We start from the raw sequence: 19,820 nt of genomic DNA on the forward strand, positions 1-19,820 counted from the left end.
TTATCTGATGAGTATTCGAATGGGTACATACAATCTCATTTAGTTGGTCTATACATTATAGTAGCTCTTGTGTATTATTGGTGGGTCCTTTGCATGTTAGATATAAAGAAACAATAATGATGTTGGGATCACCTTCTTATTCGATGCACTGAATTCTACTAGTTCCTGCTTTTAAAGGTGAAATCAAGGGGTCTAGCTCTTTTCGCCACAATATCGCTACTCCACCATATCCTCTCGGCATTTGTATTGGAGGCAAAGGGTAATTAAAGTCAACCGATTTTCCTATTCCTATAAATTTTCCTATTCCTATATATTTAACAGAGTTATCTTCACTTTTGTAAATAAAAATAAACACTGTCAAATGCAAAATTGTTAAGAATGAGGATTTTATTCACTACGAAGGCTGAAAGGTAACAACCAGAGTTATGTATATTGTTTTAGTAATTTAGACAGTTTAATTATGCGTTTGAATCATGTATAAATGTTCAGTTTAAAGTAAGAACTACAAATGAAAATAAAGCGCATTTCTCTCCTTGTAGCCATATACATTTTTTTTTGTTCAGATTCCTTTGTTGTTTATAAATTTAATGTTTTTATACTCTTGTGTTTAAAGAAATGATGTTCTGTTACACATCATTAATTTAACTTAGTTTTAAAGTGAATAATTTGTTTATCATGGCAACACTTATCAAAATTCAAAAAGAGGCCCTTGTCTCACTCATGTTGACATTATTTGGCATCAACACACAAAGTTAACCGAGCTAGTTAGCTCCCTCTTATTTATCATTATTGTTTTATAATGCGAATATATATGTTCCACGTTTATATTATTTTTTGCATTCAATTTAAACGATTAATGATTATTTCACTTATATATGTATGAACTTATTATGTAATGTTTATCACGTATACACTTGGACATTGACCAGCAAAAAATAAACATATTTTATTTTACAAAGAATTAGTTTTCATTCCAGCTACAATACCCATATATACCGTCAAACAAACAAACAAGCACTATTTCAAGTTCACAAAGCAGTCAAACCCACAACAGAAGGTCAAGGACAATTGACATATAACAGACGGAAACTCCATAATATAAGACATTCGTAAACAAGATCCCTGTATAAAGTATCCAGGTCTTTTACTGTCTGATTTATTTGCTTTTCGAAAAGGGCTAACGCCGTCGTCACCGCTAAATCAGTATTTCTATATCTCACGTTCTGCCATTTAAGTCCCAGACTAGACACAATAAAAAAAAAAAAAAAAAAAAAAAACACGAAATACATATAGCTGCAATATTTCCTTTTCTTTTATTAAAACCACAATATCCGTTATATAAATAATCAAAAAATTAATTCCGACACGTTACTCAATCAAATGATGTTGGTTTGCTGATATTTAACAGAGCACGGTTAGAAATCGAAATGAACTGTTGCTCTCGCACATGTTTCTGAAATCTTATTTTGAGTCAAACTCTAAAGTCACAATCTATACGTATAGATCTGCCACTGTTTATATTTATATATATATATATATATATATATATATAAATTTCCAAACTCATTAATTTATTTATATTCATACTAGTAGCCATACATACATTTGTTTAATTCTGTCACTAATTTGCTCGACTACAATGTCTTCAGATAAACAATCCGTGTAAAACATTTTGTTTTTCATTTTAAAATCAAATCAAATATTTTATTGGATAAAGCACATATAATAAATATGACATTGCGTAATCCAAGTGTAAAACATACATGACATATGCAACATGACATATAATTTAAATGCAATATAATGCATAACAAGAGATAATTAATGATATGCTTTATATAATAGACACGTTGTTTACCCCGTATAACTCCGATACAAATAAAATAAAAAATAGTGAGCATGCTTCTATCAATGGCAAGGTCGTGATAATGATATTTGATTAAAGAAATTGTGATATTTGCTTATGAAAATATCACATATTTAAAAAAAAAATCTTGCAATTAGAAATGTTTTATACAAAAAAGAATATATTGACGCTAGATATCCGAAGAACAAATATTGGACTTTCCAATAAATTGTAAATTCTCCTCTGTCTGAACTCTGTGGTACACGGGGTTTTCGATTCCAGCGAGTCCGGATTCATTTGTATCGGAGTTATACGGGGTGAACTACGTGTCTATTTTTTGTAAATATGTAGTTCTTCCATAACTTATGGTAGACCAACTAGCACTAATCGTTATTATAAACTTCTAAAGCTAATATCAAATAATTACGTATTTGTTTGGCATGAGCTAAATTATTTGGATTAAGTAAATATAGTCTACTGATTTGATATCATCATCTTTAATCATTTTTTTAATGCATTTTATCATTGTAATTTATATATTTTTATTGAATTAGTTTTGTCAATCACTGCCAAAAGATTTCTGCAAACGATTAAACTACTCCCGTCACCAATGTAATGAGGAAGTCTAAAGGTGGACGTCGGTTTCAAACCACCCTCAACCGACAGAACACGCACTACTTGAGATTCCCGTAGGAACACATATATTTTACCATCATAATAACAAACTCCTTCACAAGTGTCATTTAAATTGAATGTCCATTTGATGCGTCCGTTCTGGTTAATGCAAGAGATAAAACTGTGTGTTTTTGTTTCAATGCTAGCTGCTATAGTCCCATTTGGAAGACAACACAGACTTTTTAGAGGCATAATAAAAGGATTACCGAATTCGGTTGGTTCACAAAGAAAGGATTCACTAAAATGTTTCAAAACATTTCCATCAACGTTGATGATATCAATATGTGACGTTACCCCACGTGACCAATCAAAATTCGATCTCTTTTTGGAAGCACTACTAGGGCTTGAGTGACAAATGACTGCGTACGCATAATCCGGCAAACGCGAAATATTATAATAGGCCTTATCAGTAACGGTTTTTGAAATAATGCTTAAACTTTTGTAAGTTGATAATCGAAATAGATGCGATTGTGTCCCAGGGGAAGTAACTAAGACATCGTCGTTTTCATGAATATTGGTAATATCGTATACACCTTGAATTGAAATTTCGTCAATGAACTGTTCTTTGACAGTGACTCGGAATCTTTTTACCTTAAAGTTTGCATTGTCTATCGCAATTATTGCATATCCGTGAAGTATTAAACCCGTAAATCTTGCAGCAATTTTATTCTCTTGTCCAATTGGCTCAACTTTAATCTGAAGAAATGATTCAAGTTCAAGTGCACGAGAAGGTAAAACATCCGATGAAAATTTGATTCGCTGGTTGCATACTGTGGCCTCCGTGTCTTCAAAATCTAATGTATTCGCAGGAACGACATGAACTGTTCCTATAGGTTGATCAACAAGTGTGTCACACAAATTTAAAAACGTTTCATTTAGTTCAAATTTTATCTCAATTGGATCATCTGATACTCCAAGTGAATTCAACAGATCAGTATTTTTCTGCAGACTTTCTGGGACGTTTGATAAAACGGTTAACATATCCTTGGTTGAGGTTTGAGATTTTGAATATTCCACTTCATCACGGACTCGTTTTAAATCTTTAACAATTTCTTCCGTTTTTTTCTGTAGATGTTCTACGTTTGCAACGCTTTCTACTTTGTTCAGTATGTCCAAACTTTTTCGATTTACCATTTTCTCAAAATTATAAACGATGGATTTCAATCTTAGAACTGTATTTTTAATCTGCTGCCTTGATTGCTTCAAGAGTTGATCTTTTCCGATCTCTTTAGTGACGATGTCTTGTCCATAGCTAATCAGATTTCCTATTTCGTTATATGCATCTCCCAATTTCTCCCTTGCTAAGTCGGCACATTTTTTGAAATTTTTGCAATTACATTCGGTACTCCTGTGATTCTCAACAGCACATTCGGAACATATAATCTGATAACACCCGAAACAGAAAAAGTCACAAATGTTTCCTGGGTGTTCGGTACAAGGTATGGTATTTTTAGATTTTGCTTGCGTTGTGACATCACCCGAAACAGCCTGTAGCAACACTATAGCTAAATCGTCTGATGGAAAAGAATTAGCCCATTCTTCTGCTGATATATTATAAGATGGCGCTCTAATCTCTCGTCGGTCCACGGGGCACGAAAATTTGTTAAAACGTCGTGACGAATGTATCAGCTGGGTCAAACATTCACAACATATCGTATGGTCACATGGTAATAGTTTTGGGTCTTGCAAAGGATCTTTACATATCGGACAAGATAAATGATCAGATGCAATATTATCCGCAAGTCTTCTCTGCATTCTGAAAAAGAATAAAAAAAATTTTTTTTTATTTCAAATATTTTTTTAAACAAAACAAGAAACACATAAGATCTAAAAATTTGCAAGTACCTGCATGCATTACCAAACCAAAAATGCATTTCCTACAATCATTTAAACAATTATTTTGCTTTATGCCTTCATGTATACTCATGCATATTCATATAATTCTGCACCCAAATTGCACCAATTGTAAACTTGGTTTTACTTATTTTAGTTGATCTTGCTTGATCAAATAACCGAATGACATACCACAGAGAAGGTATGCTGTCGAAAAATATAAACCCCGGAGTCAAAAGTCGGTAGTATGAAAATAGTCTATTGTGTATGTTGAGTCTTATTTAAGAAATAGTTCTATCATGCCATGATCTATGCTCATTTTAACATGGGTAGGCATTACATATGTCAATATATTTATACCGAGCATTAGCGAGGTGTAAAAGGTTGACAATATAATGCCTATCCATTTGTAAAATTTTTACAAATATAATGCCTACCCATGTTAAAATAAGCATTGAGCAATGCATGATGAAATTGAGAATGGAAACAACGGGGAATGTGTCAAAAAGACAACAACCCGACCAAAGAGCAGAAAACAGCCCAAGGCCATCAAATGGTCTTCAACATAGCAAGAAAATCCCGCACCAAGAGGCGGGCTTCACCTGGCCCCTAAACAAAAATATATACTAGTGAAAGATAGATTTATTTCGATTCTAATAGGAAAGTTTTGAACTCTTGTACTTCGAAGCGGACCTATGATACACGCTCGGAAGGCAGCCATTTTGATTTTATGAAGCCAAAACGATATAGAAAATCAACCGTTTCACGATATAAAATGAACAGATATATTTAAACTTACTTAAATTTTAGAGAGATTTTATTTAATTTTCTAGCGAGCAACACCAACACAAATGTCCATTTTGATCTCCGGCGTTGTTCAAAATTCAACTGACGTTGCAATTTCAATTGTGACGATAATCACGTGCAGCCCATGTTTTATTTGAATTAGAACATGGCTTGGTTTCCAAAGCAAAAGAAAAACTTCATATTAGAATTCTTTGTTGAGTGTCATCGGGCTTGCACACATAAAAATATTCCTAAAAATAAAATAGTTGTAAATACCTGTGTTTTATTTTTGCTTTTCTATTTATCATCGAATATTTATAAAAAACACCCAAGATGTCACTTAATCTTACACATATGTACATTAAATTGTCAAGTGTTGAGAAAATATGAAAAAAGAATCAGACTAAAAGAATGGATGAGACAACAGAAATGCAATACTAGTATTATATTTTTACAAGAAAGATATTTTTCGGATAATTCTATAGATAAAGAATTCACGGGAAAATTATATCATAGTTTTGGAAGTACACAATCAAGGGGTGTTTCGATTTACATCAACAAAATAATTAAACATGAAATTATTGAAAAGTATGTAGATCAAGAGGGAAGAATTGTTTTAATCAACATAGAAATTGATAAAAAATATATTTACTTTTGTAAACCTTAACGCCCCAAACACATGTTAAGATAAACATATATTCTTTAAAAAAGCTCTAAATGTCATTGAAAAATATAGTCTTGGTGTAATTATCATAGGGGGAGATATGAATGAGACGCTGAATATAAAAGAAAGAAAAAGTAATAGAAAAGATAAACAAAAAATAAAAAATAAGACAAATGCGGTGAAAATTTGATTAAAAAAAAAGTTATAGACATTTGGAGAGTAATAAATCCAAATAAAACACAATATACCTGGAGAAAACAAAATAATGAAGTAGCTAGTAGAATTGAATATTTTCTAGTCAGTCAAGAAGTGGGACATACGGTAGTCCACACTGGTATAAAACCCGCTACAATTCAAAATATAACCCATTTGGCGATTTCACTTAAGATCAATCATTGTCAGGGGGGAAAGGAAAGGGATATTTCAAATTAAACAATAGTGTTCTTAAAGACGAATCATACATAATAAAAATACACACTTTAATAGATAAATATGAAAAATTAAGAAACCGAAAAAGCTTAGCAATCGTGTGGGATCTGTTTAAAATAGAGGTAAAGGAGACAACTATTGAACGTTGTAAAATTAAAGCTAAACATAACAGAGGTGAAATTGAAAAATTAGAACAAGTACTAAAACTTTTGAATGAAATTCATGAAAACAACCTTGATGAAAAGAAAAATAATTTGCCCAACATAATAGATTCAATAAAGAAAACCGAAGAAAGGCTACAAACTCTATATTCTGATAAAGTAAAAGGAGCACAAATAAGATCAAAAGTTAAATGGATAGAAGAAGGCGAAAAAATACAAAATACTTTTTGGGATTAGAGAAATGGAGACAAACAAAGAAAAATATTACTGCTATTAGGGACAGTGAAGGGGAAATAACTGAAGATCAAGGTAAAATATTAGAAACGGGGAGGAATTAATATGTAAATTTATATACGTCAACTAAGCCAGATTTAGGTAACATTGAGAATTATATTGAAAATACAAAAATATACTGAAAACTATCTACACACGAAAGTAATGAAGTCGAAGGAAAGCTGACAATAGAGGAATGTACAAATTATGTCTTTAAAATGAAACTTAACAAAACATCGGGTATCGATGGTCTTCCAATTGAATTTTATAGATCTTTCTGTTCCAACTTACAATATTTTGCTGTAGATGTCTTTAATAATTGCTATATGAAAAAAGAATTGACAAATTCACAGAAATGAGGATTTTAAAAATTACCCTTATTTACAAGAAAAATTACCCTTTAAATGTAGACAATTATAGACCAATTACATTTTTTTTTTTTTTGTGTACTTTATTAAATGTCGATACCAAAATTATAGCATATTCTCTTGCACAAAAACTTAAACCAGTATTGCATGAAATCATTCACAGTGATCAAAACGGGTACGTAACAAACAGATATATTGGGTTTAATATTAGACAAATCCAAGATATTACACATGTATAGACTATTAAAAAAAATTCAACGTAGATGGGGCAATCCTTTTTTTAAAGATTTTTCAAAGGCATTTGACTCGTTAGAATAGGAATTTATGTATTGTTCATTAAAGAAATTTGGCTTTCAGAATTCTTTACTGAAGTGAATAAATACTTTATATACAAATATAAAGGGTTGCATGTTAAATAATGGTTGGATTTCAAGAGCGTGGTATCCGTCAAGGGTGTCCCGCGAGTTCTTTAATTTTCGTTATTGCTGTTGAAATTTTAGCCTGTAGATTAAGAAAAGATAAAAAATTTAAAGGTTTTCAAATCAAACTAGATAATAAAACACATACTCTAAGGTTAATCCAGCTTGCAGATGACACCACTTTATTTTTAAATTCAAAACAAGAAGTTTCATTAACTTTGAACATTATCGAAATTGTCGGATCACTTTTAGGCCTAAAGCTTAATCGAAATAAAACCGATGGGATATGGCTCGGAAATTCAAAGTGTGAACACAAGAACCGATAAAAGTATTAGAAATATATTTCGGACTTTTATAAAAATGAGTGTAAAAAATTAAACTTGCAAAGACAATACGAAAAATCTGAAAAAATAATTAAAGACTAAATAAAAGAAAATTAACTATGTTAGGTAAAATAACTCTTGTTAAATCATTGATCCTTCCGAATATCACTTATGTTGCATCAGTTACAAAAATTGATAAAGAATACCTTGCAAAATTTAAAAAAAAAATATATAGTTTTATATGGAACAATAAACCAGAAAAAGTTAAAATAGTTATAATAAGTAAAAATAATCATGCTGGCGGGCTTAAATTGATAGACATAGATAACTATATAGAATCCATAAATATTAATTGGGTAAAAAGACTCATTGATAATGAAGACTCATCACCCAATTGGACAGTCTTACCAAAATTTTACCTAGACAAATTTGGACAAGAATTCCTTATATTTAAAATGAACTTTAACAATATTATTTTGATTAATACACTATACGAAATTGTTCCAGAATTTTACTTAAAAATAATCATCTCATAGATAAATTCAGAATCAGAAAAAGAATCATATAAACCTATTAGAAAGCAATTTTTATTAGGCAATAAACAAATCAAATTAAATGGTAAATGTCTTATTTTCAAAAATTGGATAAACAGTAAAATTGTATTTGTAAATGACATGATTGATGATAAAGGAAAAATTAATCAAAATAAGATTTTAGATAAACTATCTTGCCATGCTTATTGGTTTTCGGAATATACTTAATTGATGAAAGCAATACCAAAACAGTGGTTACAAGAGCTAAATAAAAGAAGAATCAATTAAAACAAAAGTTGCTACCGACTCCGAGTTTAAACTTCAAGATAGAGAAGGAAAAATGGTATCAATAAACACATTTTCCTCCAAAGATATTTACATCTCCCTTTTAAATAGATATTATGAGAAAGCAATAGGATTTCAAAAATGGGACATAATTCTTAATTTAGATAACAATACAAGGAAAAGAGAACAAATTTTGTACTTTATCTTTAACTATATCCAAGATAATAAATTGAGAATGTTAAGATGGAAATTTCTACATTACATTTTACCAACCAAACAATTACTTTTCTCTTTGAAAATAACTAAAACTCCTTTATGTAATATATGTAATTGTCATTAAAGATTATGAACATTACTTTTTGACATGCAAATATCTGAAATTATTTTGGGATCAAATAAAACTAATACTAGATAAACTTAAAATAGGACATCTTATAATATCACTTGCATCAATTTTGTATGGATACAAGATAAGCGATACAAATTACTACAATATTAACGACTTTCTAATAATTATACTTTTTACTATATATAAAGTATATTATATATCAGAACAGAAAACAAAACAAATTTATGTGTTTGAAATTTTTAAAAATGAACCTCTCTAACGTTACGAAATATTGACAAATAAACAAGGCAAATATAAAAACTTCTACAATTTGGTTGCAGAAAAAATTAATTTATCTTCTTAAATTCAAATTTATAATATATCATATTAGTTTCTTTTTAATCTGTTGCTTATAATTTGTTAGCTAAATTGTATATTGTGTACTAACAAGTACTAACCTTATCACTGAAATGCTATATACTAACGTTAACGAGGCCGGGATAAGGTATCGGTACTTTATGTATCTCTAACAAATGTACATTTCAAATAAACAAAACCAACTTTATTTCTATCCAAAAAGCTAAATAAAAACTAATTATTCAACACAGTTCAATCTATTTGATACTGTATTGCCATTTTCAAATAAATTTGAAGGTAGTTTTGTTTTCGAAGTAATTTGAAAGGTTATTGAACAAACAAAAAATTCGGAAGTAGCAACAGTCGGTTTCTAACATACGTGTAAAGGAGTAAGAACCGAAAAGTATCAATTTACGAGTAATGCTACACATTTATCTCCAACCTCCGAAGCAAGGTTATCGGTTCTCCGAACTTTCCCGATGTCCTGCGTTTAATTGATTGCCGAGTTTATGAGCTTCGGTTCTTGCTTGGAAGTTGATTTATCTAAGATTAATTCCAGTAACAAGTCTGGTGTCATGCAATCTCGGTATATATCTTATGATCTCTTATTAATTGACGAAAATGTAAGAAAGGTGATAATGGAATTATGAGATATAATGATTTTTGTTTGTTTGTCTGTTTTCTTAACGTACAGTGATACATAGTTCATACAGATCTAAGACGAAAACACTTCAATCATTTTGTGGTAGGGGTGAGCAGATTAGGCATTGAGTATCCAACCCTTTTCCAATATAATGTGAATAACAAACATAAATACCCTATCATATATTTTGTGATAAGAATATTCCTATAGCTATCATGCTAACGCTATTCATGGAGAGAAGAATCAGAGAAAATAGACTTAGATTTACGACTGTAGCTTTAATCGCATCTGTGAAAAAATCGATATATACTTAGTTTCAGATACTTATGATTGAATCAGGAACAATCTCATATATTTCCTCTTCATTTCCCGACACTTACTTGCATAATCCAGGATTGAGGAAAGCAATGATCATAATCATAATTTTTTCTTCAAACGGTTAAAACCATTCTGTGATTGACAATTTTATGAAAATTTAGCTGTTAAAAACGAAAGTAGAAAGCACAAAATTGTTATTTATGACCTTAAGTCGATTCTAACCGGACGTTTTGAGAATGTTCGACCCTATCATAAATTTTCTAATTTTGTCGAGCCGCAGTGGAAATTCTGCTTAGTTTTCGTAATACATGAACTTTCAACATCAAAACCAATAATCAAGGTTCGCCCAGTACATATATCGTACATTGTCAAAAAATCAATATTTTCTTGATTATTATGACTGATGTTCTTCATAAGAATAAACTACATAGTATGTATTTAGTATTACTTACATTTTACTCATTATGTTTACTCACAACGAATTTAGGTTATACACAAAGAATTCAATGCAGAATCGAAAGTACAATTATGTTGAATAGTTAAAATATATAACATGAAATGATTGTATGACGTTTATCTATACGAATAATCATGCATATGACCAATTATTTGTTTTTAAATCATTGTCAATAGTTTTCTTAAGTGATTTAAAGTTTATAGGGAAATTAAATTATACCAACACATGTATCATATACAACAGTAACTTCCTTTTAACTTTACAGATTTTACAAATGCAAATTTATATTTCTCAGAAAAAGTTTAGCAACACAACTTCTGCCGAAAAAAAAAGTAAAACAAAATGTAGATTTATCTTCCAAGTTTGTGTTTTCGTGATATTCAATTGTTTGTGTATTAAAAAGTACTATAGTTATGCAGTTATGTTGGTCAAATTTCAGACAGCTACGCTGATCTTGTTATATTTTGCAAATGGTCTAATTTAAAAAAATGCATATAACATGAACAATTGACAAAGTGGCGAATTTGAAGGCATCATTGATTACCTATGAAAAAAATCTAACATTTCCTTCTCGAAATGTCTTTAAAATTTTTTTGGGAGGTTACTTTTTTACCCCCCCCCCCCCCCACACACACACACCACACCCCACACACACATTTTTATCATATTTTTTTAATTTTCTCCTTTAATCAATGCAATAACTTTTTAAAAAATGTATTCAAATAATTTTGAGCTTTTTCTGCAAAGATATAATCTCTCAAAATTTTGCCAATAATTTCTTTCAAAAAGTAACTAATCTGTGGGATAACTGTCGATTCGAGATTTAAAGAAAAATCTCTTCATATATCACTCGAAGCAGGATCTGCTTACCCTTCCAAAGCACCTGAGATTATCCCCGTTTTTTGTAAGGTTCGTGTTGCACATTCTTTAGTTTTCTACGTTGTGTTTTTGTACTGGTTTTTGTACTGGTTTTTGTACTGTTGTTTGTCTTTTGGTCTTTTTCTCTTTTTTTGCCATGGCGTTGTCAGTTTATTTTCGACTTATGAGTTTTAATGTCCCTTTGATATCTTTCGCCACTCTTTTATAAGTGATGTAAACATACATCATAGCTTTCAAATATTTTAGTTTGAGCATTCGGGACGAAGATAAATTCCAGAATTCGGACGTTTATGTTGATAAAAAGTAAGAAAATTGTATTTACAAGAATTCTCAAAAGATATAACTATTTTAACAAGAACTAGTTTGGTCTTCATGAGAACTGAACACAAGTGTACGGGCTTTTTTTTATATATTCACAATATTTTGTATGTTTCAATAACACCATTGAAATTTCCTTTGTGACTTTATTAAAACAGTTTCAATCTTTGCTGCATGCTATTTGATTTTTAGTTGTATTTCTTTTAGTGATTATTGTGGCATAGCTTTGTACCGTTGGTAAAATTGGTACCGTTTATGTTATTCGAAGATATGCGGAGCAGTTGTGTATTCCTGTGACATACATATAAACAGCATATATCATAGGACTTTGTTCTCATAGCAACAATTCAAACTAATTTTACACAAAACTCAAATAACCTACCGTTCTTGTCGTTTGTAATATTAAGAGAAAATTTGTATCATTATTTGAAGGTCAGAATGTTTTTTTTTTTTTCAATTCTGTATTCTTTAATTTTAAGGCCATTTTTCTCTAGTTTTTATACATTTTGCTTGTTATTCTTCATTCTTTAATTTCAGCACCTTCATTATAAAAATTCTCTGTTTTAAAGTTTTATCCTGTTTTTCTCTATTTATATTGTGTGTCCTTTTTTCTACACTTTTTACCCATTAATTTCTATTCTTTAGACCCAATCCTGACCCTCTCATACGATAATGCTTTTTGTGTTTCATTTGTTTTTCTTTATAAAAATAATGAAATGTGGTATGATTGCATATGAAAGAACTATCCACCAGAGCTCAAATGAAGTGGATGTATGCACTTATAGGCCACCGTAAAAAGGTGCGTTCGGCAAAAGATTTTACAACCCTATAAAATAACAGAAAAAAGCATTCAATTCTTATGCTGCAACCATTAAATCACGTGTTATGTCAAGTTTGTTCGTTTGTTTTCCTATGCATTTTTGTGACGTTGTCAAGGGAAGCACGTGCAATCGTGAATGTTGCATTTTTTGAGAAATAAACTATAATTTTGGAATTAATACATTGCGATTGCATTGTTGTCAGCCGATGAAAATTACTGATTCTTGTGAAACTCACATGTAATGTAATTTTTCCTAAATTAAGTGTTACATTAAGATCAGTCTGGGTTTAAACAAAACATACCTGACTTTTCAAATAATGTAGTCAATTGCCCTCCAAAAATCAGGCTTAAGTTACAAAAAAAAAAACCACTAAGTTTAAAACGTAGTAAAATTTTACATGTCATATAAACCGAATTCACTAATCCTTCCAGTTTTAACAGATAAGACAGTTATCTTGTTTGCACTTGGTATTTAATGTAGATCACCTTAATAGAAGATAATTACACACGATAGACATTCCTTCGGTTGTATCCTGCGAACGAAAGGCCAACAGTTCCAACTCTAAACAAACAGGGGACACGGTAAACTCCCCAAGTCTGGAAGAACATGATTTATTTAATAGTTTTTGGTTTTGAACTAGCTTTCAGTAACTGTATGTTAGTTGTGTTTTGTGCTCCGTACCGATCGCGTTCTATTGATTTAAGCCTTTTGCTATTGAGTTTTACTGTTGGTTCTTGTGTTGTGCTGTTACACAGTTTAGGGGAGAGTTGAGCGCTCACAAAGTTTAACATGCTAAAACCCGCTACATTCTTCATGTGCCTGTCCCAAGTCATGAGCCTGCAATTCAGTGGTTGTTGCTTTCCTTTTATCTGAAATCGGAGCCTTAATAAAACAAATCAATAACAAGAGACTTTTTTCCTGAGGGTGTAATATCTAAACTGAATTGCACTTGTTCATCATCCCATTACAAATTCATTAAACAGTCTCGCTAGTCATGTCATTTTATTGTTCCTAAATCAAATACAAAATTATACAAAACAGGTTTTTTTCTTTTAGTAGTCCAAAAGAGTGGAATTCACTATCTCGTAAAATTAAACAAATCAAATTGTATCGGCATCTAGATACTTTTACAAGTCATTATATTTTTAATAAAGTGTTGATTTTGTAAGTTTTACCACAATGTATACATGTACCATAGTTGTTAAATATCGTGATAAATGACATTATTACGTGATTATTTCTGTATTGGCTTTGTTATTGGTTCGAGACTTGCTGTAGTGTGTAGCATCACCACCTGATATAGGTACTCCTGAAGCAAAGACACAATGATAACAAAAACTATCTATTTTATTTCCCGTACAATACACAACTATTTTCCGTAAATTTATCCGTTTACGTGGATTTCTCTGTGTAAACAATAGTTACTCCGAAATACATGCAGTGTTGTTAAAGCCTAAATATAATATAATTTTCTTCTACGAAAACGTTTTGAACATGTACCACCCGGTCCAAATCTGATGGTTTAAAGAGAGAGGAAGCCAATTAAGGATCATAACCAGCCCTAAATTGTAGTTACATTATTAGGAATCAATATCACAAAACTTTACTTGTCAGCAAAAAGTAGAATATAATAAAGATAAGAAGAATTTGACCTTACCTGACTTCAATTTGTTTCCATCACTTCGGGGGTACCTATATCCGTTGTGAATGCGTCACTATGAATGACAAGGCCAATACAGAAATAATCACGTAATGATATCTTTATTTATCAACCTCTGTTTTTGTTTATTTTTTTCTTTTCACAAGATTTTTACATCTTCAACCCAGAACTGGAACTATCCCAATCTGAGTTTTCTTTTATAAACTGCAATGTCAAATGATCCGGTGCTGTTTCGAGGTATCATTTATAATTTCTGTTTCTGGAGACAAGACTGAGGATATTTTCACCCTTTTTCAGTCACTATATGTATTTCAATTCATATGTAGACGCAACACACAAATAGTGATTTGAAACGTACTGCTTTTGCATGAGAGATATAGAAATAAAAAATAAATAAAATTAGGAGTAACATATGATTGCCAATGAGACAACTATCCTTCGACACCAACTTACCACAGAACAAAGACGTAAACAATAACAGGACATTGTGTTGCCTTCAACAATTGATTTGCCTGGGTCGGGTTGAAAAATAAATGACACCTTACAAAAACATGAGAAGCGAAAGTAAACAGTAAATCAAGTTGCACCCATTAAACTGTTAAAATGTTTTAAATAGTTATGAGGTCGACATGGAATGATTTTTGTGATAATCTCTACAGAATCGTTGCCCAAACCTGAATTATTAAATAATCAGCTGAAAAAAGGTTTTTTAATGTGATCGTGTATTCAGTCTGCAATATTGCCACACCAAACGTTTAGGCATGTTTATTGTATGTAAAAAGTAAAATAACAAAAATACCGAACTCCATGGAAAATTCAAAATGAATAAAGGAAGACTCATCAGTTTGGGTGTAGATAGCTCTAAGAAGAATTCTATATGGTTTAATTTAATATATAGGGCAATCTCAAATAAATACCTTACAACATATAAACCATATAGTAATTCACAATACACACGTACTAAGAACGATAACTTTAATTATCTCCATATAAATGAAATCAAATATAAGTTATCCAATTAGTAAACTTCAGTTTGAAATATACTGAAATTGATAAAATAGGTTTTACTACAAATCATAAGTATCTCTACCGAAGTCTATATCCGGTAACTGATCAAATAATATTACAAATATCAGTAACACCTTGTGCCAACGATCATATATGCTGAAAAGCATTATTTGCTTAAAGTATTAAAAAAATGATTTGAAAATTTGCAGATAATCGTAAACTAACAATTAAATTGGGTCTTTCAAAGGTGTAAATGTTAGTTTCGTCAATTTTATGTTAACCATTGTTTTGTGCATATTCTTGGGCTGGAAAGGAGGGGGTGTCATATGTCCTTGACATTGACATTTAATCCCTATGATAGTAAATCATTACCCAATTCATATCTGGCTCATAACATTTTTACCGTTAAACTTATGTTAACCAAAATTGGTATGCAGTTTCATCATGGGCTGTAGCTGGGTGTGTTATATACTAAAGACAGGCCACTCTGACATTTAACCCCTTTCATAGTAAAACTTTGTCTGATTTGTGTCCTGTCAATAAATTTTGTACTGTAGAATTTAGGTTGATACAACTTGGTATGTTGATGTATCATGGGGTGGGGGGTTGTCATATATCAATCAGGTCACTCTGAATATGACCATTGACTCCAATAATAGTAAAACATCGTGATTTATGTATAAATTTACCGTTTTGTTTGACAGCACGTAGATATCATTTATTCCATATCACTTAATATGAGATGATGTATCCGCATACTAATTTTGTTCAACCTAAGTTCAATGGTATAAAAGTTATGCACCGGACATGAAGCGGAACGGACAGACAGACGGAAAGGTCATTCCTATATAACCAAACTTTGATTGTTAGGTACAACCATGTATTTTGTTATACTGTCACTCTTTCAGTTGACATAATAATTCAAAGCAGAATCGAGTTTTTAAGATTAAATTAAAATTTCAAATGATCATATTTGTGCAGTCTATGACAAATCAAGAAAAAGTCGCTTATCTTCAGTTTAACTTTCATCATTTTATTTATTTTTTTATTTTAATACTCTGGAACACTTATAATTAATTCCCAATATTTAGCGATGAAATGAAACCTCAATGTATCAGATTTTATTCAACATCGAATTTATAATAATACAAAAGTACATATTGAATCAATTGGAAGATTTTCGATTGCATTTATTCTTTTTTTAATCAACTGATTGTTAATAGAAGAAACACCATCAATATACCTGTATGTGAAATTAAATGATCTAGTTTTTTTTATCTGCTTGTTTTTTCAAGTGTCTGCAGTAACTCCGACTCATATGAAAATAAGAAAAGGCCGATCAGGAGAGGTGCACAGTTGCACAATATTGATTTACATTGTGTACTTAGAAAAAAAAATTGTATATATACATGTATGATAGTAAGTGGCATGACTCAAAAACAACCATTTTCCTCTGTTGCAGTGGATTGACATTTTTACCTCTTATGTGTTTGTTTTGTTCACACATTGTTGTCAATATAATGGAAATTTATGCGACTGTCTTGCAAGTGAGAGGTTTAGCTAGCTATAAAACTAGGTTTAATCCACCATTTTTGACACTAGGAAATGCCTGTACCAAGTTGGGGACAGTTGTTTTCCGTTCGTTTAATGTGTTTGAGCTTTTGATTTTGCCATTTTAAAAGGGACTTTCCGTTTTGAATTTTCTTTGGAGTTCGGTATTTTTGTTATTTTACTTTTTACAGGGCCTTGCAATGCTGGATCTATGTGTGCCTAGAAGTGGTTGAAATCCAGATAGTACTTACTTGAACACAATGTTGTATTATAATAAAACGAAGGTAAAATTTGATTTTTGTGGTGTCGACATTAACCATTCAAGAGTGTCTTCAGTTTAGGTTGAATAATTAACGTACCATTTTATCACAATGTCACGCAGCATTAAATACTGATCAAGTTTGAATTTGATTGTTTTGAGGAGCCACCTTAAAGAGTTATGCCCCTTAGTTGAAATATTAATTTGTTTTGGTTGCCAGATGATAAGACCATAAAAACATTTATTCTTCTTTCCTGTTTTTTGACAAACAAAAATGGTAGGTAGATAGGTAAAACAATTCTATTTTTTAGACATTTTATATGGAAACCATATATATATAGGAAAAGGCTATTGGTTTTACTAGTGCCTAACCAAAAATGGCCATATATATGCAAGGGAAGGCAAAATTTAGATTAGGTAGGAAGACAAAAAACACAAATATTTTTTTGACTCTTATGAATAAACTCATCATAGATACCAGGATGAAAGTTCTGTTTGACAAAACATTTGACAAAATATTTTAAAATGTTACCACAGATGAAACATGAAATACAGGGCACGTTAAGCTTACTAGTTCCATGTGTTAATCACACAAGGTAACATTTCACAGGAAGACATTTCTTAAAATAGTACACATTATTCTGAATCTTATTTGTCATTACGTTTGCTATTGCATATTAAACACTAATTCATTCATCAATCCATCAAATGTTTAGAATAAGGTTGTAAGTTGAACATATTCATTTGACTTGGCTCATCTGACCTTGACTTCATTTGCATGTTTCATTGGTCAGTCTTAAATATTTTTGTAATGAGATCCTTTAACATCAAGATCAAAATTCTTTACGTTTTTACAGTTTCGTGTCCTGCGCATAACTTGTTTATCCTTTAACGTATGGTTTTGATATTTGGCTCATTGGTGCAGCACATCAAGAGGATGTGTGCTACGCTGCACCAGTATAACGGCATTTGCGACCTTCAAATCGCGACGGATCATACGATAGCTTTTACTGCTTACAATGAGGCAATTGAGTCCAGGAAATAATGGAATAAAAGGGATTCCTTCGATAGTCATGAAAATTTCCAGGACTCACCAGCATTTGGTTTACAGTTCTGGAATATCTGCCACGCAGGGTGATAAATATAAAAATAAAAAGATGTGGTATGATTGCAAATGAGACAACCATCCACCAGAGACCAAATAACATAGAAGTTTACAACCCTAGATCACCGTATGATCTTCAACAATGAGTAAAACCCGTGCCGCAAAGTCAGCTATAAAAGGCCCAGAAATGAAAAAAATGTAAAACAGTTCAAACGAGAAAATTAACGGCTTGATTTATGTACAAAACAAAAAACAAAATACAATATAATATACAGCAACAAACGACAACCACTGAATTACAGGCTCCTGATTTGGAACATTTCAAAAATGTGTCTATTGTCTATCACTGCTAATATAAATTAAACAGCATGCGTCTAGCCAGTTGACTTTTAATGAATTACTGAGTACAATATTAAATATCTCGGGACTAACAGTCCACATGTAGAGGTATCGACAAAGTGGTTTCGATTAATAAACGGTACAATAGTATAGCATCCAAATTAGCCTTTCAGTGCATGTCTCTTCAGTGATGTTCAAAGCCAAAGTCTTTGTAAGTTCGAAAACGTGATACTACTGTTATCAAACTGGTATAAGCCATAGGGACTTAAAACATAGCTTAACCCTGACAAGAAATCAAAGCTTTAATCTAACAGGTCCATATATAACGTATTGACTATGTGAAAGTCCTCAACTCATATATAACATAAATTATGTAAATAGTGTATTATCGAAATGGACTTCAATGTGGCGGCGAAAAATTTCGAACCGGAACGGCTTATTTTCGAATCTAAATTTAGAATTATAGAGCCAATATATATATAAATAGAAACATAGCGTCCATATACTTAAAAAAAGACACAAGGCTTCAGGTACATGAAATGCCCTTTGAATCACGTAATCGAAATAACCAATGAAAAAAGAAGAATGCTACACCATATGTTATATATTCCTGTATTCATGGTAATCCTAGATTCTATTAATTCTTCTTGTGAAGCTGCTGTATGAAGTTTGTCTTATAAGAAAACAGGTCTGGATCAGTAGCCGTGATAACAAATGTGAGAGTTCATTTTGCTGTGTTTCGATCAATTTCAGAATCTAGCTATTTCATAAACGTGTTACGTCCATACATGATATCGTTGCATAATATTTGGTTGACCAAGATTTTTTAGACGGACGGTAATTATACAGCAATATAACTGATTAACGACGTAATTCTATAACAATAGATAAAAGTCAAAAATAGATCTAAAATGCGGTCAATAACTTCTATCTTAGGTAAATCGATTAATATTTTATTCCGCGAATAATGTACTAAAATAGATAAAATAGGGTAAAATAATGTTAAGAAACAGGATATGTTTGGATTCCATTCACGTATTTTTGATTTAAGGAGGTCAAGTGTTTCAAACAAATATGAAGATTATTCAATTAAACACCGTACTGCCTTCTTGTATTACATTTAATTATTATAAGAAAGTTAGTAAATGTTTGAAACCCCAGGTGAAAAAGGTTTAATTTAAA

General features: G+C 31.0%; 1 protein-coding gene across 2 annotated transcripts in view; it reads right to left on the minus strand.

Moving 5' to 3' along the window:
• Nucleotides 1–1,294: 1,294 nt before the first annotated feature.
• LOC127712498 (uncharacterized) overlaps nucleotides 1,295–19,820 on the minus strand; it is a 57,074-nt gene continuing 38,548 nt past the window's right edge. Inside the window, exons 1-2 of one of the 2 annotated variants that reach the window (XM_052218968.1) lie at nucleotides 10,694–10,813; nucleotides 1,295–4,277 (exon numbers count right to left, since the gene is read on the minus strand). In XM_052218968.1, coding sequence (XP_052074928.1) covers nucleotides 2,369–4,277; nucleotides 10,694–10,704 — 1,920 coding nt within the window. In that variant the 5' untranslated portion in view covers nucleotides 10,705–10,813 and the 3' untranslated portion in view covers nucleotides 1,295–2,368. Of the gene's footprint in view, nucleotides 4,278–10,693; nucleotides 10,814–19,820 lie in introns of those variants that run through there. The other variant, XM_052218969.1, reaches the window with a different exon arrangement.

The sequence above is a fragment of the Mytilus californianus genome, unplaced genomic scaffold (assembly GCF_021869535.1).
Source record: "Mytilus californianus isolate M0D057914Y unplaced genomic scaffold, xbMytCali1.0.p SCAF_8, whole genome shotgun sequence".
NCBI lineage: Eukaryota > Metazoa > Mollusca > Bivalvia > Mytilida > Mytilidae > Mytilus > Mytilus californianus.